The 25193-nt window shown below is 39.3% G+C and overlaps 1 protein-coding gene across 8 annotated transcripts in view; it reads right to left on the bottom strand.

The window, feature by feature from the left end:
- Positions 1 to 10321: 10321 nt before the first annotated feature.
- NR3C1 (nuclear receptor subfamily 3 group C member 1) overlaps positions 10322 to 25193 on the bottom strand; it is a 133446-nt gene continuing 118574 nt past the window's right edge. For 5 of the 8 annotated variants that reach the window (XM_035014373.1, XM_035014374.1, XM_035014375.1 and 2 more), the window contains 3 exons: positions 23687 to 23817; positions 15067 to 15224; positions 10322 to 14493 (listed from right to left, as the gene is read on the bottom strand). In XM_035014373.1, coding sequence (XP_034870264.1) covers positions 14341 to 14493; positions 15067 to 15224; positions 23687 to 23817 — 442 coding nt within the window. In that variant the 3' untranslated portion in view covers positions 10322 to 14340. The remainder of the gene's footprint in view (positions 14494 to 15066; positions 15225 to 23686; positions 23818 to 25193) is intronic. The other 3 variants (XM_035014377.1, XM_035014376.1, XR_004680902.1) reach the window with 2 other exon arrangements.

Genomic DNA, 25193 nt, shown 5'->3' on the forward strand with positions numbered 1-25193 from the left:
AGAATCATCACTTTAAAGATATTAGCTGGGCTTGAAAAAAATATGGAAGTTATTAGAGAAACCCTTTCTGGAGAAGTAAAAGAGCTAAAATCCAACCAAGTAGAAATCAAAAAGGCTATTAATGAGGTGCAATCAAAAATGGGGGCGCTAAGTGCTAGAATAAATGAGGCAGAAGAGAGAATCAGTAATATAGAAGATGAAATGATGGAAAATAAAGAAGCTGAGAAAAAGAGAGATAAACAACTACTGGATCACGAGGGCAGAATTCGAGAGATAAGCGATACCATAAGACGAAACAACATTAGAATAATTGGGATCCCAGAAGAAGAAGAAAGAGAGAGAGGGGCAGAAGGTATAACGGAGCAAATTATAGCAGAGAACTTCCCTAATTTGGGGAAAGAAACAGGCATGAAAATCCAGGAAGCACAGAGAACCCCTCTCAAAATCAATAAAAATAGGTCAACTCCCCGACATCTAATAGTAAAACTTACGAGTCTCATAGACAAAGAGAAAATCCTGAAAGCAGCTCGGGAGAAGAGATATGTAACCTACAATGGTAGAAACATTAGATTGGCAACAGACCTATCCACAGAGACCTGGCAGGCCAGAAAGGACTGGCAGGATAGATTCAGAGCACTAAATGAGAAAAATATGCAGCCAAGAATACTCTATCCAGCTAGGCTGTCATTGAAAATTGAAGGAGAGAAAAAAGCTTCCAGGACAAACAAAAACTAAAGGAATTTGCAAACACAAAACCAGCCCTACAGGAAATCTTGAAAGGGGTCCTCTAAGCAAATAGAGAGCCTAAAAGCAACATAGACCAGAAAGGAACACAGACAATATACGGTAACAGTCACCTTACAGGCAATACAATGGCACTAAATTCCTATCTTTCAATAGTTACCCTGAATGTAAATGGGCTAAATGCCCCAATCAAAAGACACAGGCTAACAGACTAGATTAAAAAACAAGACCCATCGATATGCTGTCTCCAAGAGACTCATTTTAGAACCAAAGACACCCCCAGATTGAAAGTGAGGGGGTGGAAAACCATTTACCATGCTAATGGACACCAAAAGAAAGCTGGGGTGGCAATCCTTATATCAGACAAATCAGATTTTAAACCAAAGACTGTAATAAGAGATGAGGAAGGACACTATATCATACTTAAAGGATCTATCCAACAAGAAGATTTAACAATTGTAAATATCTATGCCCCTAACACGGGAGCAGCCAGTTATATAAGGCAATTAATAACAAAAGCAAAGAAACACATCGACAACAATACAATAATAGCGGGGGACTTTAACATCCCCCTCACTGAAATGGACAGATCATCTAAGCAAAAGATCAACAAGGAAATAAAGACTTTAAATGACACACTGGATCAAATGGACTTCACAGACATATTCAGAACATTCCACCCCAAAGCAACGGAATACACATTCTTCTCTAGTGCCCATGGAACATTCTCCAGAATCGATCACATCCTAGGTCATAAATCAGGTCTCAACCGGTACCAAAAGATTGGGATCATTCCCTGCCTATTTTCAGACCACAATGCTTTGAAACTAGAACTCAATCACAAGAGGAAAGTCGGAAAGAACTCAAATACATGGAGGCTAAAGAGCATCCTACTGAAGAATGAATGGGTCAACCAGGAAATTAAAGAAGAATTAAAAAAATACATGGAAACCAATGAAAATGAAAACACAACTATTCAAAATCTTTGGGATGCAGCAAAGGCAGTCCTAAGAGGAAAGTATATAGCAATAATAGTAAAACTTACGAGTCTCATAGACAAAGAAGGCAAGAAAGGTCTCAAGTGCACAACCTAACCCTACACCTAAAGGAGCTGGAGAAAGAACAGCAAATAAAGCCTAAACCCAGCAGGAGAAGAGAAATAATAAAGATCAGAGCAGAAATCAATGAAATAGAAACTAAAAGAACAGTAGAACAGATCAACGAAACTAGGAGCTGGTTCTTTGAAAGAATTAACAAGATTGATAAACCCCTGGCCAGACTTATCAAAAAGAGAAGAGAAATGACCCAAATCAACAAAATCATGAATGAAAGAGGAGAGATCACCACCAACACCAAAGAAATACAAACAATTATAAGAACATATTATGAGCAACTCTATGGCAGCAAATTAGATAACCTGGAAGAGATGGAGGCATTCCTAGAGATGTATCAATTACCAAAACTGAACCAGGATGAAATAGAAAACCTGAACAGACCTATAACCACTAAGGAAATTGAAGCAGTCATCAAAAATCTCCCAAAAAACAAAAGCCCAGGGCCAGATGGCTTCCCAGGGTTATTCTACCAAACATTTCAAGAAGAATTAATACCTATTCTTCTGAAACTGTTCCAAAAAATAGAAACGGAAGGAAAACTTCCAAACTCATTTTATGAGGCCAGCATTACCTTGATCCCAAAACCAGACAAAGACCCCATCAAAAAGGAGAATTACAGACCAATATCCCTGATGAACATGGATGCAAAAATTCTCACCAAAATACTAGCCAATAGGATCCAACAGTACATTAAAAGGATTATTCACCATGACCAAGTGGGATTTATCCCTGAGCTGCAAGGTTGGTTCAACATCCACAAATCAATCAATGTGATACAATACATTAACAAAAGAAAGAACAAGAATCATATGATCCTCTCAATAGATGCAGAAAAAGCTTTTGACAAAGTACAGCATCCTTTCTTGATCAAAACTCTTCAGAGTATAGGGATAGAGGGTACATACCTCAATATCATAAAAGCCAATTATGAAAAACCTACAGCAAATATTATTCTCAAAGGGGAAAAACTGAGAACTTTCCCCCTAAGGTCAGGAATGCGGCAGGGATGTCCACTATCACCACTGCTATTCAACATAGTATTGGAAGTTCTAGCCACAGCAATCAGACAACAAAAAGAAATCAAAGGCATCCAAATTGGCAAAGAAGTCAAACTCTCACTCTTTGCAGATGATATGATACTTTATGTGGAAAACCCAAAAGACTCCACCCCAAAACTGCTAGAACTCATACAGGAATTCAGTAAAGTGGCAGGATATAATATCAATGAACAGAAGTCAGTGGCATTCCTATACACCAACAACAAGACAGAAGAAAGAGAAATTAAGGAGTCGATCCCATTTACAATCGCACCCAAAACCATAAGATACCTAGGAATAAATCTAACCAAAGAGACAAAGGATCTGTACTCAGACAACTATAAAATACTCATGAAAGAAATTGAGGAAGACACAAAGAAATGGAAAAACGTTCCATGCTCATGGATTGGAAGAACAAATATTGTGAAGATGTCAATGCTACCTAGAGCAATCTACACATTCAATGCAATCCCCATCAAAACACCATCCACTTTTTTCAAAGAAATGGAACAAATAATCCTAAAATTTGTATGGAACCAGAAAAGACCCCGCATAGCCAGAGGAATATTGAAAAAGAAAAGCAAAGCTCGTGGCGTCACAATTCCGGACTTCCAGCTCTATTACAAAGCTGTCATCATCAAGACAGCATGGTACTGGCACAAAAACAGACACATAGATCAATGGAACAGAATAGAGAGCCCAGAAATGGACCCTCAATTCTGTGGTCAACTAATCTTCGACAAAGCAGGAAAGAATGTCCAATGGAACAAAGACAGTCTAGTCTCTTCAACAAATGGTGTTGGGAAAATTGGATAGCCACATGCAGAAGAATGAAACTGGACCATTTCCTTACACCACACACAAAAATGGACTCCAAATGGTTGAAAGACCTCAATGTGAGACAGGAGTCCATCAAAATCCTAAAGGAGAACACAGGCAGCAACCTCTTTGACCTCAGCCGAAGCAACTTCTTCCTAGAAACATCGCCAAAGGCAAGGGAAGCAAGGGCAAAAATGAACTCTTGGGACTTCATCAAGATAAAAAGCTTTTGCACAGCAAAGGAAACAGTCAACAAAACCAAAAGACAACCGACAGAATGGGAGAAGATATTTGCAAATGACATATCAGATAAAGGGCTAGTATCCAAAATCTATAAAGAACTCATCCAACTCAACACCCAAAGAACAAAGAATCCAATCAAGAAATGGGCAGAAGACATGAACAGACATTTTTCCAAAGAAGACATCCAAATGGCCAACAGACACATGAAAAAGTGCTCAATATCGCTCGGCATCAGGGAAATCCAAATCAAAACCTCAATGAGATACCACCTCACACCAGTCAGAATGGCTAAAATGAACAAGTCAGGAAACGACAGATGTTGGCGGGGATGCGGAGAAAGGGGAACCCTCCTACACTGTTGGTGGGAATACAAGCTGGTGCAGCCACTCTGGAAAACAGTATGGAGGTTCCTCAAGAAGTTGAAAATAGAGCTACCATATGATCCAGCAATTGCACTACTGGGTATTTACCCCAAAGATACAAAAGTAGGGATCTGAAGGGCTACGTGCACCCCGATGTTTATAGCAGCAATGTCCACAATAGCCAAACTGTGGAAAGAGCCAAGATGTCCATCGACAGATGAATGGATAGAGAAGATGTGGTATATATATACAATGGAATATTATGCAGCCATCAAAAGGAATGAGATCTTGCCATTTGCAACGACGTGGATGGAACTGGAGGGTATTATGTTGAGTGAAATAAGTCAAACAGAGAAAGACATGTATCATATGATCTCACTGATAAGAGGAATTCTTAATCGCAGGAAACAAACTGAGTGTTGTTGGAGTGGGGGGTGGGGTGGGAGGGATGGGGTGACTGGGTGATGGACACTGGGGAGGGTGTGTGCTCTGGTAAGCGCTGTGAATTGTGCAAGACTGTTGAATCTCAGATCTGTACCTCTGAAACAAATAATGCAATATATGTTAAGAAAAAAAAAAGAAGAAGAAGAAGGTAGCGGGAGGGGAAGAATGAAGCGGGGGAAATCGGAGGGGTAGACGAACCATGAGAGACGATGGACTCTGAGAAACAAACTGAGGGTTCTAGAGGGGAGGGGGGTGGGAGGATGGGTTAGCCTGGTGGTGGGTATTGAGGAGGGCACATTCTGCATGGAGCACTGGGTGTTGTGCACAAACAATGAATCATGGAACACTTCATCTAAAACTAATGATGTAATGTATGGGGATTAACATAAGAATAAAATAAAAAAAAAAGAAAAAAAAAGAGTGTATGTTGGGTTTTATCACATGCTTTGTCTGCATCTGTTTGGAAAATCATACAGATTTTTCTTTTTTAGTTTTTCCACTATTGTCAGTTATATTGGTTGATCTTGAAACATGAATCCAACTCTGTATTCCTGGGGTAACCCCTTGGTCATGATGTGTCGTCCTTTTAATATAGTTAGATTCTATTTGCTAAAGTGTTGTTTAGAATTTTTGTATCTATGTTTATGAGGGACAGTCTATAGTTTTCTTGTAATTATTGCCTAATTTTGGTATCAGGTTAATTAATGCTGGCTTCATAGAATGGATTGAGAATTATTCCCTCTTCAGTTTTTTGTTTGTGTTTTTTTTGGAAGAGTTTCTGTAGAATTGATATTACTTCTTCCTTAAATGTTGAATAGAATTGACCAGTGAAACCATCTGGGCCTGGAATTTTCTTGATGGAAAGGTTTTTAAGTACAAATTGAGTTTAACTGATAGAGGGCTGTTTTGGTTATATATTTCTTCCTGTTTTGAACATCTTTTTTGAGTTAAAATTCAAATACTATAATATTTACCCACTTAAAATGTATAATTCAGAGGCTTTTCATATCCTCCAAGTTGTGCAACCATCAGTACAATTTTTGAGCATTTTCATTAACCCCCAAAAGAAGACCAGTACCCTTTAAGCAGTCACACCTCACTATCCCCTCCTCTTCCTCCTGCCCCTGGAACCACAGACCTACTCTGGACATTTAATATAAATGATTTATAAAATATGTGGTCTTTGTGATTAGCTTCTCTTACTTAACATAATATTGTCAAAGCCCATCTGTGTTGTATGCATGCCCCTGTACTTCATTCCTTTCTATTGCCAAATAATATTTCACTGTATAGATATACCACATTTTATTTATCCATTTATTAGTTGATGAACATTTACATTGTTTCCACTTTTTGGTTTCTTATAAATAATGCTGATCTGAATATTTGCATATAAGTTTTTATGTGGACATGTTTTCAGTTCTTTTGGGTATATTTAAAAAAAGATTTATAGTAGTGATTTTGAGCTCAGAATGTTCTCTATCTCATTAATGCCAATTCATGCAATTTAGTTCACATTTATATGCATCAGTTACAGGGAGAGCCTGGGGGAACTCTGCATGTGGGATGAAAGAGTAACAGGGTGGTTGCCTTTTTTTTGGCAGTCTCCTTACTGACCAGGAAATATTCTGTATAAAAGCCCTCAATCAAATCTGTAACTTCGCCACTTCTCCTCTGATCTTAATTGCCTTGGCACTGCTCTTCTCTGTGAGATACTCATTGGAAATGGAAGACCCTTTCTGAAAGAATGGTCCCTTCTTCTGGGGACCCTTGCCAAGGGCTGATAGTTGGGAATGTATGACATAATGAAAATGCAGGCCAGTATCCTAACAGTGTCCCCTAACCCTGTGTGTGACCTTTCTTTATTAGGGTATGTGAGGTTGAAAGTTTGTATACAGTCCTGGTGTTCACATCATTCTTCATCATTCACTTTTTCTGTGTACTTTTGGGGAGAGCATTAAAAAAAACTTCCCCTTTTAGATTTCCTTGAGGATTTAAAGAACAGCTAACATGTCTTGAGCACTTCTAGTGTGGTAGACACTGAGCTAAGCAGATTAAATACTGTATCTCATTTCCTTCTCTCATTCCTTTAAGATGATGTTACTCCATTTTTCATGTGGAACTGGAGTGGTTATAGAACTTTCCCAAGGTCACAGATAGAGTTAAAAGATAGAAGTAAGACTTGATCCCAGATTTATTGCATTATAAAGTTGTAGCTACCAAGGTCTTAGTTATTAACACTTAGTATTTGAGCCACACATCCTTTGTATTTAAAATGAGCTCCTGTATGCTAGTTTTGTGTTTACTTGACATGTTTGTGGTCGCTTTGCACATGGTGGCCGTCTCAGGGTGAGTACAACACAGAATCAATTAAATATTAGGGGAGTACATTCTTGACCATAAGTAAAAGTACATATTGTGAAAAAAAAATATTAGGGGAAAATCTATTACTACTGAGTAAGCCCTTGTTTGTGCTCTGAACTTTAATTGATCCTTTAACGCCCAGCACCATGAAAACCTCTTCTGTAGGCTTCTCAGAAAAACAGCTGCATCAGTCTTTATGTATTCAAAGTACTTCATACTGGCTTCTGATGCAAATGGTGGCTATACATTTGCTTGTCTGCCTGTTATGTATTTAAAAAATACATTTCCTTAAAAATATAGAGAGATAACATACATACCACAAAGTTTTCTCACTGTAAGTGTACAGTTGTATAATTTTTATTAAGTTTACTGGGTTGTGCAACCATCAGTATAATCCAGTTTTAGAACATTTCCATCTCCCCATAAAGCTCCCTCATGCCTACTGTCACCCAAGCCCTGTTGCCATCCCCAAGCACAGGCAGCCTTTGATCTGCTTCTGTATCTGTAGACACGCCTCTTCCGGACATCTCATATAAGTGAATCAAGTCACATGTGGTCTTTTGTGTCTGACTTTTTACTCAGCATATTGGTTTTGAAGTTCACCCATGTTAGAGCATGCATTCTGTCACTTTCTTATTGCTGTATAGTATTCTCTGGTATGGATATGCCACATTTTGTTTATGGCTTCATCAGTTGATGGACATTGGGGTGTTTGCACTTCTGGGCTGTTATGAATACTGTTGTGAACATTTGCATGCATGTCATTGTGTGCACATTTTCATTGCTTTTGAGTAGATACAGAGGAGTGGAATTGATGAGCCATGTGGTTACCATCTTTGATTCCTTGGGGGCAGAAACCTCACCTTGAAGTTTTAGTATTGCCTTTGTGGTCTTTAAATTCACTCATTTAGCATGCCCAACACATAGTGGGTCCTGAAACTCATCGGGAGAGATTTATGGTGCATCTTGTATGAACCTTTGGTTTTTATGCACACTCTCCCCGTTTCTCCATTTTGGAGAGTTTTATTCTTATCTCAGTTCCTTACAGTTTTAGCCAACAATCCTAACAGTATTGGATGGCCCCGATTCTTACTTCGAGCACAGCCGCACGTGTACTGAGACAGGACTCTAGGTGACAGTGACACATGAAGGATCCTAGAAAAGCTTATGGCTATTTTACAGTGTGTACACGATTCCTCTGTTGACCTGCATCAGTTTTCCTTTGTAAGCAACTTTATTCTTCAGTGCGAATGTAGCCCATATGCCCCTTATCCCTTGGAGAAATGTTGATTTTCCTGTGGCTGTTGATGAGACAGGTTCCTTGGATATTTGACAAAGTCAAGCATATTGTCTCTGGGCAGTTACTGTTTTTGACCAGCAACATCCCCAGGGGCTAGGACACATGCGTTTAGGAGAAGGAAATATCATTGTTCAGTGTCTAACTCGTAATTGATTATGGTAGCAGAAGGGATTAGATTAAAAGGAGATCATGTCACAAGGACTGACACAGAATGCTCAGTATGGGTTCTTCTAATCTAGTTAGGAGCTTCATATTAATAATTTCTCAGTAGTGCTTAAGAGCATGAACTCTGGAGCCAGATGCCCAATGTTTGTGGTTTTTTTTTTTAAAGGTTCTATTTAACCACTTCAGAGCTTTGTGACCCTAGGCAAGGAACTCAGTTCTGTAAGCCCGTTTTCCCATATAAATGCAATGAAGGTAATCATGGTAGTTGACAGCACTTGTGAGGAGCATTTTACAGCGCTGCTGTGGAGCTTTGCTAACTTAAATGAGATAATGTATTGAAATGTGACGCCTGGCGCTTGGTTGAATGCTCAGTAAATGTAAAACATTAAGAACAGAAAAACAAAACCAGTTCCCCAGGAGGCTTGTGGACAAGAGGCATGTTCTTGGACATGATGGGATAAATGGCCTCATTACAGAGACTTGCCGTTCAGACCTCAATAAAACAGGCGTTAGCTGCTCTGAACCAGTTGCTTAAACTCTGAGTCTGTTGCCTTTTTTATAAATGTAGTCTCTTCCTCCGAATTTTTCTCCTTTCATGCATGCACCGGGTGAGGACTCGCTGTTGTGATGTGTGTGACGGTGTTCTCCAGCTCTGCTACTTGCCGGGGACACTGAGGCAGTGCTGTGCACGCACGCTGCTGCTGGACCTGGGCCTGTGCAGCGCTGAGCGCTGGGGAACGGTTTGCTAGACACACTGCTCCAATCATGTGTTCTGACTGACTGAGGCTACAGGGATCGTATTTGTCTCTCTCGTACTCGTTCTGCAGTATTTATCACCGAGCAAAGCGGGTACGTAGCAAATGCTTGGTATACTTAGGATGGCTAAGGCAAACTTGGGTTTTAAATCATAATGCCTTTTTTCTTGGTAAAGGAAGTCAGTGGTGGAGAAAAGAGTATTTATTTTTTTTAAAAATTTTTTTTGAAAGATTTTATTTATTTGACAGAGAGAGACATAGTAAGAGAGGGAACACAAGCAGGGGGAGAGGGAGAGGGAGAAGCAGGCCTCCTGTGGAGCAGGGAGCCCGATGCGGGGCTCGATCCCAAGACTGGTGGGATCATGACCTGAGCCGAAGGCAGACGCTTAACGACTGAACCACCCAGGTGCCCTGAGAAAAGAGTATTTATAGGAAAGTTTGTCTGTGACATCATCCAGTCCACGGATCTGACCTCACACAAGGTACTTTGGGGAAATACTCAAGAGGTTGTATAGAAGAGCTGGTTTACCAGGTGAGCCCCTTCTGAATTTATGGTTTATACTGTGCCTCTGTGCTGCCGTATGTACTAAATATGTTTTTCTCTGGGAGAAAGAATTGATTTTAAATTAAGGCAAGAACTTTGGCTAGATAACATGTTTACATAAAATGTCACTTTTCATGATAAAGACTGATCGAGTGGGAGAACCCTTGGGCGTGGGTTCTTCCTTCCCTTTGTACCCTTTGCGGGAATTGGCGTAGGACCATTCGAGGTGTGGACGGCATGGTCTGTGTCTCTGGCACCAGGGTGAAGTTCACTTGGGATTTCCACCCCATTAGCCTGCAAACATTGCCACATCCACTTCAGTGTCTTAAAAAAGTTGCCTGAAGTGATAACTCTGCCTTCAGTAGAAGGAGAAAAAAAAGGAAAATTGGAACTGCATGAGTTCTACAAAAGCATGTTGGAGTCACATAATGAAAAAGCAGATTTTTTTATTATGATGTTTCTCCATATTTGGCATTGCTGTAAATGGCTAACTAACATTTACTGCCAATTCAATACAAATATGTGGTTTGGTAATACCAGAACAGCAAATTTAAATGAAAAATAAAAGTTAAACATTTCCACACAAGATTTTACAGTCTGACATTTCACTGTGTAGGTAAAAAGACATTTTTTTTTTTTTACTACAGATTATTATTCAGCATGAATAAAAAACTACAACTTTTATTTTTAAACAGGAGTCACTGGTTTTAATTTTTACACATTTTTAAAATTACTGTGATAAAAAATAATGAAAAAGCTTCTTAATAATGCCATACACAGTATAATATAGATTTGTCCCCATTATATAGCATTTGTTTAATATACAAAATAGAATATTGACACACTTGAATCTATATGTAGTTAAGCAAGTTATTTGAGGAGGGTATTTTCATACAGCCTTTCATCAGAAAATAAAATCCTTCTTTTAGGCATTTTCTAGAGAGAAGACAATCCTTTCCTGAAAACCTGGTCACTAATCCCTGGTGGACCAGGCTGACTGATCACAGTCTGGAAAATGATGCAACTTCCATTCAAAGTGGTTAAAGTGTCCTTACATTCTTCTTCTCCCATCCAACTCTCAAACCAGGCACGTGAAAACACATTCTTGAGGGTGACCGGCCAACACTGAAATCTCACTGAGGGCTGCCAGGGTTCTTGAGTTTTGACAGACCAGAGTCTAATCTTACTATTCATTCCACAGTGATGTCGCTTTAGGGTATTAAACACAAAACTAAGCTAAGACTGATGGAGAAGAGGTGGTTTAGGTAAAAAACTGCCCCTGCCCCCCCACCCCCCAAGTTCTGAAGCGAGGTCAGCTTTCCTTTGCACGCACACCCAGAGCTCACCTGATGCTAACTATCAAGCTCTTCAGACACGAGTCATGTTAGCTTTCCTTTTGGGGTGTCCTTTTCTTTTTCCTCTCTCCAGAAGGTAGATGCCCTTTCAGGTTCCCCTGCCAGAGTTTTAGACAAGCACTTGGACAGTGTCCCCAGCAAGGCCTAAAAACACCGAGAAGGACACATTTTTCCACCAGTAATTAAAAATACTTTTCAGGATTTGCTGTAAGTCACCTCGGCATGTTGCCAACTCTCCCTCAAGTTGCTACAAACTTAGTTTGGGATGACAAGACACCACCTACGTAGAAAATGAAGCTGCTTTCCAATAGCACCGGATCTTTTCTCACTTAAATCGTAACTCTACTCAAACGTAGCTAAGATAACCTTCTTCCTTCCCACTTATTTCACAAGGGCACAACTTCTTTTCCATGTAGGATACAGCCTCCTAGTTTCACAAATGTCAGTTGATTTTCTTTTGACCAAGTGCACGTGTCTCTTTTTTCACTGAACTCTATTTTTTTTGAGAACCAAAGTTGGAACTAAAATAAGAGTAACATGTGATGTGCTTTGTGGTTTTAACCATATAACCTTTCATAATGAACAATAATTTACCTTCCAGAAGCTCTTTTTGAGACTTAACACTGTCATTGATAATAATATTCAAGCAGTATTTCTTAGGCACCAAAAATTTCATATCCAGCTGGGTTACAGACCATCTTAAAATACTTTGAGATCAATTTAAACCATTACAAAAGGAACATTCCCTTTTAGAGAGCATTCAAAAAGCAAATGATTACATTTTTTATTAAATAATTTCTCCAAATACTGAAAAATAACAAATAACATTCAAAAAAGCATTCAAAGAAAACAAACATGTACTCGTTTTGTTTGGAAATGAACTCTAGTAGGATAGAAAGAAATTAGTGTATTATTTGGCAACCTACGGGATTCTGCACTATTTACAGACTGCTGGTACCTCTGCGCGTCTTATTGCCAAAGTCCTGAAGCCCCCGTGTTGACCACACTGCTGGAGGGGCTCTGTGCTCTGTGGGAAAGTAGCCCTGCTGTCAGGGAGTGCTGGGAGGGGGTGGGACGGCAGGCACCACCTCTCTGTCCCCGCCCCCCCCCCAAACTGCACACTTGAGCCAGGGGAGACTCCGCCCACATACCTGGGCGGACAGACTCACTGTGGGAATGAGGAGGGCGGTCACCTACTGTGGGAGGCAGAGGATGACGCGCTCTGTGACCTGAATGGGATGGAGCCTCGGCAGCCTTCACAGCATACGGGGGCCGGTCTCCGTGTCCCTCGTCCCCTAGGGCAAACCTGTTGCGTTTCTGAGACCACTGCTGCCTGTATGAATGCTTGCACACGCTATAAATCATATGGGTTCTCCATCAACATTTCTTTGACCCCTACAAAAAATATATAACATGTCGTGATAAAACAATCTCATCTAAAAATCATTCTTATTTTACACTATACAAGCTATTTTACAATCATTTTAATAAATTGCATGTAAAGCTGCAGTAGCCCTTCCCTTCCCAGATTAGTGAATACCAATATGATATATATCTGAAACTATAACTAAATATAAAAATATATTAGAAGTTTCATATTTTTTAATATTAGATTTTCAGTTTTCTATTACACAAATAATTTGGCCACCTTGAATAGAAATCAGATTTCTTGTGGCTTAGTAAATATAAGTTTTGAGTTTACAGAAAGTTGGTAAGGTGCACACAGAAAGGGCTACTACAGCTTCTATTTTGTTTAAAATCATTCTCAACAGTGAGGAGAAGTTCACAAGACTTTTGTTAAACTCTATGGCACACAGAGGGATGTGAGGCATGTGTAGTCTTACAAACATGGAAGTCTGACAGTTTGAAATCACAAAAATCAGTAGCTGAGCTTTCCTGCACCGCCAGGAAAGAGAGACCAATTGGTGATGGATGGGAATGTGAAAATGGGTGTCTGGCTACCTTTGCCATATTGGAAATTTATTTGGGGGGTCAAGTTGAGTGAGAGGAAATACTTGGTCTGATTCATATCTCTCAGCTGGTTATCTGGAATCCTGACTTTTTCAAGAACTTATACAAACTACAACAAAAGGTCCTGAACGACCGTTGACCAACTTTCTTGCCATCTAGCCATAGCAGAGATAGGGCATTAAGTGCAAACAGGGCCTCTTGGTAGTTTTTTTGTTGGTGGTGGTGTTTTTTTTGTTTTTAAATTAGTCGTTTGCAACCATCATCCACAGTTTACCGAGCAGGTCACTGGACTAGGTGCTCTACACCAGTTAGGACAGTTAATTTGCACAACCTAGAGAATTCTCCACTGAAGCAGATATATACAAAATATGAGCTTTTTTGACGAGAATACTGGAGATATGAGTCAATTTTTGTGGTCTTCTGACAGCTAAGGGCCATCAGGTTAGAAGCACCAACCCATTTTCACACAGAAGATTAATGTTTAGAGTTTGTTTAGGAAAGCTATGAACTAGCTGCCCATCTTAAACAGCTGTACAATAACTTGGATACAAAAATTATGTAAGAAAAAATGAGCAAGCATAGTTTGCTGAATATAAAGGAAATTGTTAAAATCAGACAGTAATAGCTATAAAAGGCACAACTTCCCTTTTCTGATATACACTTGTAAACTTTTTTTCAGGTTTCCATGCATAAATCAAAAAATACTATCCTAACTATACAGGGGAAAATACACCAACAAAAATTCTAGAAAACTTTGTCCAGCCAGCTGTGAAAAGTATGAGCAGAAAGTTTGTCACGCAGACTTCGGGCACTGGGGGTTTAGGTGCCATCCTTCCCTGACAGTGGAGATCACCCCCATGACTGTGGCTCATTTCTGGGGTCCACCTACTATCACTCTCTACTCTTCCCACCACTGAGAAGCGATGGCTTACCTGCTTCTGTTGCCAAGTCTTGGCCCTCTATAAACCACATGTAGTGCGTATTTAAAACAAAACGAAAACAAAGACCAGACAAAAACAGGAAAAAATAAAACAGCAAAACCGCTACAGGACAAATTGATAGTTTGTACAATAAAAGCTATAAATTCAACTTTCTTTAAGGCAACCTTTCTTGTTAAGGCAGTCACTTTTGATGAAACAGAAGTTTTTTGATATTTCCACTTGAATATTTTGGTATCTGATTGGTGATGATTTCAGCCAACATCTCTGGGAATTCAATACTCATGGTCTTATCCAAAAATGTTTGGAAGCAAAAGTTAAGGAGACTTTCAACCACCTGCAAGAGAAAATATACAAACGATTATTCTTAAAAACTTACTGGTAGGAATATCTTGTACTTTTTGGCCTCTAATTTAGAAAATACATCTGACCTAGAATATACCAATCTTTGCTGGACTCCACCAGATAAAGAAGTTCAGTTAAATAAAGTGGGCATTCAGGTTACCAGGCACATTTTGGATTCTTTAGAATTGTATACAGAATTACATGGTAAACTCTAGTACAATAATATGTGAAGGACATATGCTAATTTAATTGATTAGTCATATAAAAACAGGATATTGATGTTTTTTAGTTAAACAGTGCTATTCTGTACTGGCATCAGGATGTTCTATGCATGTGACTAGATGAAATAATATTTCATAACTGGCCTTAGGAGAAATGTGTGCCAAACTGAGGTTGACAACATGAGCTCCAACCATCACCAAAATCCGCCAACAGGAAAAAAACCAAAACAAAACCGAAACTATTGAGGTATCATTATATATAATCAATCAGATTATATGTAATTATAATTAACCCAATGTCCCAGACAATATTCCGGATATCAGGTCTTAGGTCTGACACTTACATCATGCATGGAGTCCAAGAGTTTTGTCAGTTGGTAAAAGCGCTGCCAGTTCTGGCTGGAGTTCCCTTCCCTCTTCACAATGGCTTTTCCTAGCTCTTTGATGTAGGTCATTCGAATTTCATCAAATAGCTCTTGGCTCTTCAAACCTTCCTTAGGAACTAAAAGGTTAAGATGTTGTCAAGAAAAGAATTTTCTCATGGTAACTCTGCCTGTGTGCCTGTAGGGCATTTGTTATTAATAGCACGCTTCCTGACATACACTATATATACACTCTGAATACATTCTATGAAAACACAAGCATTTCATGGGCTCAGGAAAGTACAGGCAAGAGAGATTAGGGGATAATAGAAAATTGGAGGATTTAACCTGGAGTCATGCCCTGCTGGGGAGCATGTATCTGCCTTCCCTTGTGTACTTAGAAAATACCTTATGGATTCTAGGTTGTAAAACTGGTATCAAGTCAGTCGTTTTATATTACTCTTCAAAAACTGGTACCAGGGAGAAGGACTGTGAACAGAAGGTTAATCATGTTGTCCGTGAATCCTGCAAAGACTGACTTTTGTACACGGCCAAATTTCTCAAAGTGTGTTCCTAGGAACTCTGGTTCTGTGTTAAATGGTTAGGGAAAAAAGGATTTGGTCAAAATGTAAGCAAAACTAAAGGCTAATACAAAGTTAGGCAGATTACTGGTTTTCAGGATTTGTCAGAGCCAAAATCAGGCACTTTCTAGGGAGGTGAGCATGTTGTTTCCCAAACTTCACTTCCTGTTGCTGACCTCTTAGAAAATGCTGGAATTCAGGAAAAGCACTGGCTTTAGGAACAAGAAGTTTTAATTCTTACTTGCCCTGTGGATTTGAGAATAACCTGCCTGAGCTGTGTCTCCTACTCTTCTCATTGAGGGTTTTTTTTTTTTAATTTGTATATATTGCAAAATGTTCACAATACATCTATACTTAACATCCATCACCATATATTAAACATATTTTTTCTTGCGATGAAAACGTTTAAAATTTACTCAGCAACTTTCACATATATAATATATAGTACTAATAACGATAATCACCATGCTGCATGTGACAGCCACGACTTATTTATTTTATGCCTGGAAGTTTGTCCTTTTTAACCCCCTTCCCCCGCTTTCTCCCACCCTTCAATCCGTCCTCCTGTGGAGACCACCAGTCTGTTCTCTGTACAAACGAGCCTATCTCCTTGTTTGTTTTTAGAGTCCACATATAAGTGAGATTCTATACTTATTTGTATTTGTCTTCCTCTGACTGGCTTCCTTCACTTAGCCTAATGCCCTCAAGGTCCATCCATGTTGTTGCGAGTAGCAAGATGGCACTCTTTTCGATGGTGGAATAATATTCCATCGAATATATGTATACTGTATATACCATATATATCCCATCTTTATCCATTCATCCATAGATGAACACTTCAGTTGTTTGTGTCTTGGTTATTGTAAATAGTTATTGCCATGAATATGAGGCTACATATATTTTTCAAGTTAGTGTTTTCATTTTGTGTGGACAGATGCCCAGAAGTGGAATTACCGGGTCATGCAGTAGTCCTATTTTTAACTTTTTGAGGAACATCCATACTGTTTTCCACAGTGGCTGCACCACTTTGCATTCCCACCAGAAGTGTGCAGAGTTCCCTCTTCTCCACACCTCTGCCAACACTTATTTCTTGTCTTTTTGATAACATTCTAATAGATGTGAGATGAGATATGGCTTTGATTTGCATTTCCCTGTTAATCACTAGTAATGATGAGCACCTTTTCACATGCCTTTTGGCCAGTCAGGATTTGCAAGTATTTTCTCCCATTCTGTAGGTTGCCTTTTCATTGTGTTGATCATTTTCTTTGCTGTGCAGAAGCTTTATAGTTAGATGTGGTGCCAGATTTTTATTTTTACTTTTTTGGCCTTTGCTTTTCGTGCTGGATTCAGAAAGTCATTGCCAAGACTGATGTTAAGGAGCTTACTGCCTCTGTTTTCTTCTAGGAGTTTTATAGTTTCAGGTCTTACGTTCAAGTCTTTGATTCATTTTTGGGTTAATTTTTGTGTATGGTGTAAGATAGTCGTCCACTTTCAGTCTTTTGCATATGGCTGTCCATTTTTCCCAGTATCATTTATTGAAGAAACTGTTCTTTCCCCATTGGACACTCTTGGCTACTTTGTTGTAAATTAATTGACCATCTATGTCTGGGTTTATGTCTGTGCTCTCTAATCTCTCCATTGAACTCTGTGCCTCTTGTCTCTTTTTATGCTGGCGCTGTCTTGTTTTTATGACTACAGCTTTGTAATATAGTTTGAAGCCAGGGAGTGTGATGCCTCTAGCTTTGTTCTTCATTCTCTAGGTTTCTTTGGCTATTCTGGGTCTTATTTATAGTTCCATACAGAATTTAGGATTATTTGTTCTGTGAAAAATGCCATTGGAATTTTAAGAGGGATTGCATTTGGAAATATGGACATTTTGACAGTATTCTTCCAATCCATGAATGTGGAATATCTTTCCATTTATTTCTGTCATCTTCAATTTCTCTCATCAGTGTCTTAAGAGTTTTCAGTGTACAGGTCTTTCACCTCCTTGTATACATTTTATTCCTAGATACTTTATTATTTTTGATGCAAATGTAAATGGAGTTATATTCTTAATTTCTCTTTCTGCTAGTTCATTATTAGTGTATAGAACTGCAACAGATTTTTGCATATTGATTTTGTATCCTGCATGGTTAGTAAATCTGTTCTAACAGTCTTTTTGTGGAGTCTTTAAGATTGTAATATCATGTCATCTGCCAAGAGAGTTTTATTTAGTCCTTTTAGATTTGAATGCCTTTTATTTCTTGTCTAATTGCTCTGGCTAGAACCTTAATACTGTGTTGAATAAAAGTGATGACAGGGGATATCCTTGTCTTAATTCCTGATCTTAAAGGGAAAGCTTTCAGCTTTTCACCATTGAGTATGATGTTAGCTGTGGGTTGTCATATATGGCCTTTATTATGCTGAGGTTATGTTCCCTATATACTCATTTTGTTGAAAGTTTTTATCATAAATGCTGAATTTTGTTAGATGCTTTTTCTGCACCTGTCGAGATGATTTTTACCTTTTATTTTGTTAATGCAGTGTATCACTCTCCCTGGATTTGGACTAGAGCTAGAACAAGGGAAACATTCTGATTCTATGAAACAATACTTGGCACTTGTAAGATGTCAGTATTACTGTGAAAACGAAGGCTACTTAATCAGAAGTGGTAAGAGCCTACCATGTTAAAAATGGGTTAATATATTACAGATAACCTAATTATTGTTAATATCTTAAATATTAAAATTTAATATTTTCACTGATAGTTTATCCATAATTTTTTTTCTTGCATGTTACCCGATTTCTAAAAATAATGATGGGAGAAGCCCTATGCAGTGCTTACATTTAAAAGAATTTCATCTATCCCAAATTACCCCTAATTATCCTTGTAGCTCCATGAATTTTTTGCTTCGTGTGGTTAAGCCATATACTTAGAATAACTTTCCTGGTAGTAGAATGCTTTATGTAAGGAGTATCTTTAAATAAAGAGCTGTTTTTTGTTTTTTGTTTTTTTTCCCCTACTTTAAAGTCTGTGCTGATAATAAATGTAGCTGCCATAGATTTCTTTTGGTTTAAAACAGTGGTCAGCAAACCATGACCAGTGGCCTAGTCCCACCAGGAGCCTGTGTTTGTAAATAAAGTTTTATTGCAACATAACCATGCTTGTTCTTTCTCTTGTTGACTGTGTTCATTCTATACGCAGCAGAGTTGAGCAGCTGTGATAGTGTGTATACAAAACTGAAAACATTTACCATCTGACACCCTATAGTGCAAGTTTATCATCACTGGGTTACTGGTATGGCCTTTTACTTCAGTCATTCAGTAGCTTTATTTACATATTCTCATGTCAACAGCATAAAGTTGGGTTTTTTTAAATACAGTCTTGGATTTTTTTGTGGGTCTTTTTTTACCTTGGAGCTTTTATCTCCTATTTAATGAAATTGCTGATAAATTTATTTATACATCATTTGTTACTTTCCCTTACCATGCATTTGCTTATGCTCTCCCCCCTCATTTCGTTTGGATTGCTTGCTTTTCCTTACCATGTTTGCCTCAGCTGCCACCCCCATCCACCAACTTGGTGGTTCGGTACTTTGCAGTCAAATGCTCTACCCCTGAGTTGGTTCGGTACTTTGTATACTTCTCCTATCTTTAGCCATCATTACTGAAATTTTTTTTTAAAAAGATTTTATTTGAGAGAGAGAGCGCACAAGCAGGGGGAACTGCAGGCAGAGGGAGAAGCAGACTCCCTGCTGAGCAAGGAGCCCAATGTGGGGCTTGATCTCAGGGCCCTGAGATCATGACCTGAGCCTAAGGCAGACGCTTAACCGACCGAGCCACCCAGGTGCCCCTGAAATTTAAACACTCATTCTTATCAACCTATCCTTCTTGCTTATATGTAATTATTGTGTATTTCAATTCTGTTTTTTAGACCCTTCAAAACACTACTGTTATTTTATACAATAAATATTAGTTTAAACGTATCTACAGATTTACCATGCTCTGTTCTTTTTTCCTTTTTGGAGATGGGACTCCTTTCCCTTAGCCTAAGTATACCCTTCAATCTTACTTTACTGAGGATCTCTGGTGGCAAACCTTCTTTTCACCTTCATTAAAAAAAGAATAGACTGGTACATTTGACTATTCACATGTCAGGTAATCGATATATTTGGGTTAAGAGCTATCATGTTTGTCACTGTTTTCTACTCATTGCACTGGTTCTTTCTTTTGTAATCCTTGCCTCTTTTCTACCTTCCGTGGTTTTTGCTGAGCATTTCGTATGATTCTAGATTCTCTCCTCTCAGTCTATTATTACTTATTTCTAAAGCTGTTTTCAGTGCTTGCCCTGGAGATCCCCATATACACAGACAACTGATCTACAGCTCCTTTAAATAAGACGGCTCTACTTGATCTGTAGTGCAGGTGCCTACAAACAGTACGTGTGGGTCCTCTCTCCTGTCGCGCATTTCCTTCATCCGCATGTTATGATCATCTCATGCACTGTTGCTAAATTACTTTCCACGGTTGTGGGTCAGATCACATAAGAAGAAAAATGAATTTTCATCTTTATTGTTTCCTCCTCTCATGCTCTCCTTTCTGTAGATCCACATTACTGAACTACATCATTTTCATTTCCTCTGAAGAACTTCCTTAAACATTTTACGCAAGGCAGGTCTTGTAGTGACTAATTCTCTGTTTTTGTTTGAGACTCTATTTCACCCTTACTTTTGAAGGATAATTTCACTGGATACAAAATTGTAGATTGATTTAACACTAAATATTTCACTTGACTCTCTTCTTGCATGTGTAGTTGCTGATGAGAATCTGATGTCATTTTTATCCTTGTTCCTCTATGGGTAAGCTGTTTTTTTCCCCCTCTGGCTTCTTTCAGGATTTTTTCTTTGGTTTTCTCCAGTTTGAGTAAAATTCGCCTTGATGTAGATTTTTTGGTATTTATCTTTTTTGGAGTTTTTTGAGCTTCCTGGGTCTATGTTTTGGCATCTGTCATTAATTTTGGAAAATTCTCAGCCATTATTATTTCATATATTTCTTCCATTCCTTTCTTCTACTTCTTATGTCCCCGTTACTTCTATGTGACACATTGTGTAATGGCGCCCACAGTTCCTGAATACTCCATTCCATGTTGTTTTTATCCTTCTCTTTGCATTTGAGTTTGGGACTCTGCCATGTCTAATCTACTGATGAGCATTCTTCATTTGTATTACAGTATTTTTAGTCTCTAGCATTTCCTTTTGTTTCTTTCCTAGAGTTTCCACCTCTCTGCTTACATTACCCATGTGTTCTTCAATGTTGTTTTTTTCCATTAGAGCCCTTAACATAGTAATCATGGTTATGTTAAATTCCCTATCTGATAATTTTTTTTTTTAAGATTTTATTTATTTATTTGACAGAGAGAGACACAGCGAGAGAGGGAACACAAGCAGGGGGAGGGGGAGAGGGAGAAGCAGGCCTCCCGCGGAGCAGGGAGCCGGATGCGGGGCTCGATCCCAGGACCCTGAGATCACAACCTGAGCCGAAGGCAGACGCTTAACGACTGAGCCACCCAGGCGCCCCTCCCTATCTGATAATTTTAACATCTGTGTCATAGCTGAGCTGGGTCCGATGCTTGTGTGTCTCTTCAGACTGTTTTTTGTTGCTTTTTAGCTTGCATACCTTACCATCTTTTTTGTTTTTTTCCTGAAAGGTGGATATAGATAGATCAGAGTAGAGGTAATGATGCATTTAGTATGAGGTTTTATGTTAATCTGGCCAGGAGCTGGACTGTTTCATGTTGGCCATAGAGGTGTTTAACAGAAACTGAAACCTGTTTCCCTGTTTTTATTGGTTTCCCTTGTTGTTTTGGGTTTCCCGGAGAACTCCTTAAATGGCTGTGCTCTGCAGTTCTGGCAGCTGTAATCCAGTTACTGTCCTGGAGCCCTACAGGGTGGTTAGGTGTTGGGGATGTGGGGGGGTGGGTCTTAATCCTTTTATGATGACATCTGTGTTATCATGACCTTCAGGAGCGTTTCTGAACCTCCCCCCCCCCCCCAGGAGACAGGAAGGGAGAGGGGGCTGCAATGATCTTTCTGCCCTTTCCCTCAGGTCCGATAAAGCTCTCTTACAGCGGTTTCCCTCAGAGGGCAAAAACAGGGGGCTCTTTCTCTGATCTTCATGGTGAGAACGTGGTATGGCTTCTGCAGGTAAACTGCAAGGAAGTGTGGGGAGACAACCCCCATAGTTTTTAATTTTCAAGCTCTTCCTCTCTCTCCAGCAATTCATCAGAATTACGGTGAGTGTTCCAGCAGTTCCCAGCTCCCGATGCTTCTGTCCCCAGTAAGCTGATCATGGCTGTGCTTCTGTCTGCCTGTTTCTCTAGATTTTGATGTGGCCATTTGCCTTATGACCTCAATTATCTGATGGATCCAAGAAAAGCTACTGATTTTCAGTTCAGCTTCTTCTTGTTGAGGATGGGAATGGCAGCATCCAAGCTGTTTACTTGTAAGAGCTGAAGCTGGAAGTCCACCTTCATTTTCCAATATTTTTTTCCTTAGCACTGTTTCAGCCCTCCTCCCTCACTCATGCCTCTTATCCTGTTCATTTACGTACATGATTTACATGTACATATATATACATGTAAAAAACTGTATTCTGGCTAAAAATTTAATAAGTTTAAAGACAGAGGTTGGAAACATATGTGTAATATACCCTCTGAGTACAGCTAACCTCTTTGGGTTCTTGCCTGCTGGTGGTCTAGCATATTTTAGTGGGAGGTTAGGGTACCTATTCTAGTATTCTGTCAGACTAGAAATCTGATTATATCTAATGGTATGTATTTTATTCCTTCTTGGTTCTATGCTTTTTTTTTTTTAAGGAACCAGTGATACTAGTTCAGTTTACTTTTTCGTATCCTCTGCAATGATAAAAGTACATGTAGTACTGTGAGTGTGGCATGTATAAAACGTAAATCACCTTTTTTTTACAAATAAGATTGGTTAGTATTTGGCACTGATCTGTACCTAGATATGATGATCAGAATTTTAACTGTTTAACTCAAAAGACATCAAGCTCACATCCTTAACAAGTGTGCTGTGTTAGGTAGCCTTAAGGTCTCTAGCAATGATCTTTTCCTTGAGGTTTTCTGAGAACAAAGGTAGTATGAAAGCATTAATGATACGTGTGCCTTGGAAAAGCTGAAACCATTAATGATACGTGTGCCTTGGAAAAGCTGAAACAGTCACATGCAACATCCATCCCTTCAAGTTATTTGACAGCTTTGAAACCAGAATTACTCATGGAAAGAAGACTTTTTGAAACATTGCAAATTTATTTGTATATGAAAGAAGTATTCAGTCATCAACTTTGTATTTTATAAACACTAACCTGGTATGTAATTTTTGTTGGAATAGCCTGTAAGTGTATAACACCAACTGTTCACAGACATTTTATGGGTTGTTGAAAACGCCACCTTTTACTAACAAGAGACTTTGTATTTTTCAAAAGCTTTCTAGGTTCACTAAGTAATGCCTTTGCTGGCCACAACTAGCCTCACTCAAGTTTATACACCAGTCCCTTTAGATTGTTCCGTAAATGCTTGCTGCTCTTTTCTAGATGGAATACCTCCGTCCCCCAGGGCGGAAGCAGCACTGCATTGGCCAGTCCTTTAACAGCCAGCAGGTACGCCTTCCGTATGCCCTGTTTTTCTCCCATAATTTCTTAGACATAGTCCTCGTGTCACTAATTTTCGACCTAGTGGTGGTACCGAAGGTCACAGGGAGGAGGAGGTCTGTACACACTCTGGATGAACAGAGGCTCCTGCAGAACTCACATACCTCTCTCTTTCCCCGTGGCACCTAGCTATCTTACTAATCTTGGTATCATTGGCTGTGCCTTTGTAAAATTCGGCATTTATGAAAACCCTAAGTTGTCTGACTAGCAGGGAATATACAAACACACCTCTGAAGTTTCTACACGTTTACATTTCATACTTCTGACATACTTAGAAGTGAATTTTAGAAGCCAAGAGGTGTTCTACCAACCTGAAGAGAGAAGCAATATGGTTTTCATACAGAGATACTCTTCATAAGAGACCTGAAGCCTCTGTAACTCGGAGGAAACATACATCATGTGTCTACATTGGTCATACATGCAGGGGAGGGCCATTCTGTTCCTGTGAAAGACAAACACCAGTGTTTGAGTTAAGTTACCCCCCAAAGTACACTTGTTTGTTTTATCTTACACAACTATGAACTTACAAAGGAAACTCTAACTATTGCTATTAATGCTAATTCCCTATAGGTGAGAACTGTGAGAAAGGAAACTTGTTCCTGAGTCCACAGGACCTAAAGAGAGTACTGAATAATCTAAGTTCACATTGGAGAAATTAGTTTTCTGTTGTGCATGCCATAGATTGTTTTATGTACTTAATTTCCGCAGGAATCCATTCTAAACACTTCTTACCAGTTGCTCATTTAAACCAGGGTTTGATGGCACCATTTGAGTCTGGTCGTTATCTGGTAGAGTGTAAGTCATACTGGCCAGGAAGTTTGTCTGGCTCGATCCCTGCTACTCGGACCAGGCTTACTAGGAATGTGATAAGTACACGCTGTTTCCTCTAATGCATTCTCCATCATGTTATCCTCTGTTTGAAAGCCTCCACTGGCTGCTTTTTGCTCCTGGAATACAATTTCAACTCCATTTCCTGGCCTACAAGCTTCCGCTTGATCCACTTCTCTCAAGCTCGTAAGGGAGTTCCACCTTTTGCTCTCGTTTCTTCTGCCAGCCCCTACTTTTCACACGACTCGTTCTTCTGTACTGTTTGGTGCTCGGCTCCCTACAGAGGTCTTCTGTGGTCCCCAAATCTAAAGTAGACTGCACCCCTTCCTCCCCCCAGTCACACTATTGTATCATGGCTCTCCAAAATAATTTCGTTTATTTATTTCATTTCCCCATTGGAATGTTAGCAGGGGCCTCATCTATTGTGCTCACAATTACAGCGCAAGCTCCTAAAATAGTGTCTGGCACTTGGTAGGGACTCATCTATCACCGAGAGGTATCACCAATAGAGAAAGAACACCAACTTTAACTCAGGATTCAGTTCAGCCAGGATTTCTGGACTAGGGTTTTATGCAGCTAGCTTGCCTGATAGCAGAAAGGTGAAATTTCTGCTTTAGGTAGTTTGTATTTATCCTGCCAGATAAGTGGCCTTGGACTGACCTCGTAGCAGTATAAAGATGTGTTCTGAATCTAGAATTAACCCAGGACTTGCAGCTTCTTTCACAGTCTTTAAAAATATCTGGAGCTAGTATCATCCAGTCTCTATTAAAACACTTAAAATAATGTGAGCTTACCACATGGTAAGGCAGGCCCATCCATTTAACACTACTCCAACAGATGCTTTTCTGGAACTTTTACACATTGTTTTGGGGCCTAGCTCACCCAAAAGATAAAAGAGTATCTCTGTAGGCTCTCCTCCTCACCCCCAACTGTGCCTTTCTCTTTCCTCCAAACATCCCGATTGTTGAATGATATAAATTTCCATACTCT

This window comes from Mirounga leonina, unplaced genomic scaffold (genome assembly GCF_011800145.1).
Source record: "Mirounga leonina isolate KUSES-001 unplaced genomic scaffold, KU_Mleo_1.0 Mir_168, whole genome shotgun sequence".
Taxonomy (NCBI): domain Eukaryota; kingdom Metazoa; phylum Chordata; class Mammalia; order Carnivora; family Phocidae; genus Mirounga; species Mirounga leonina.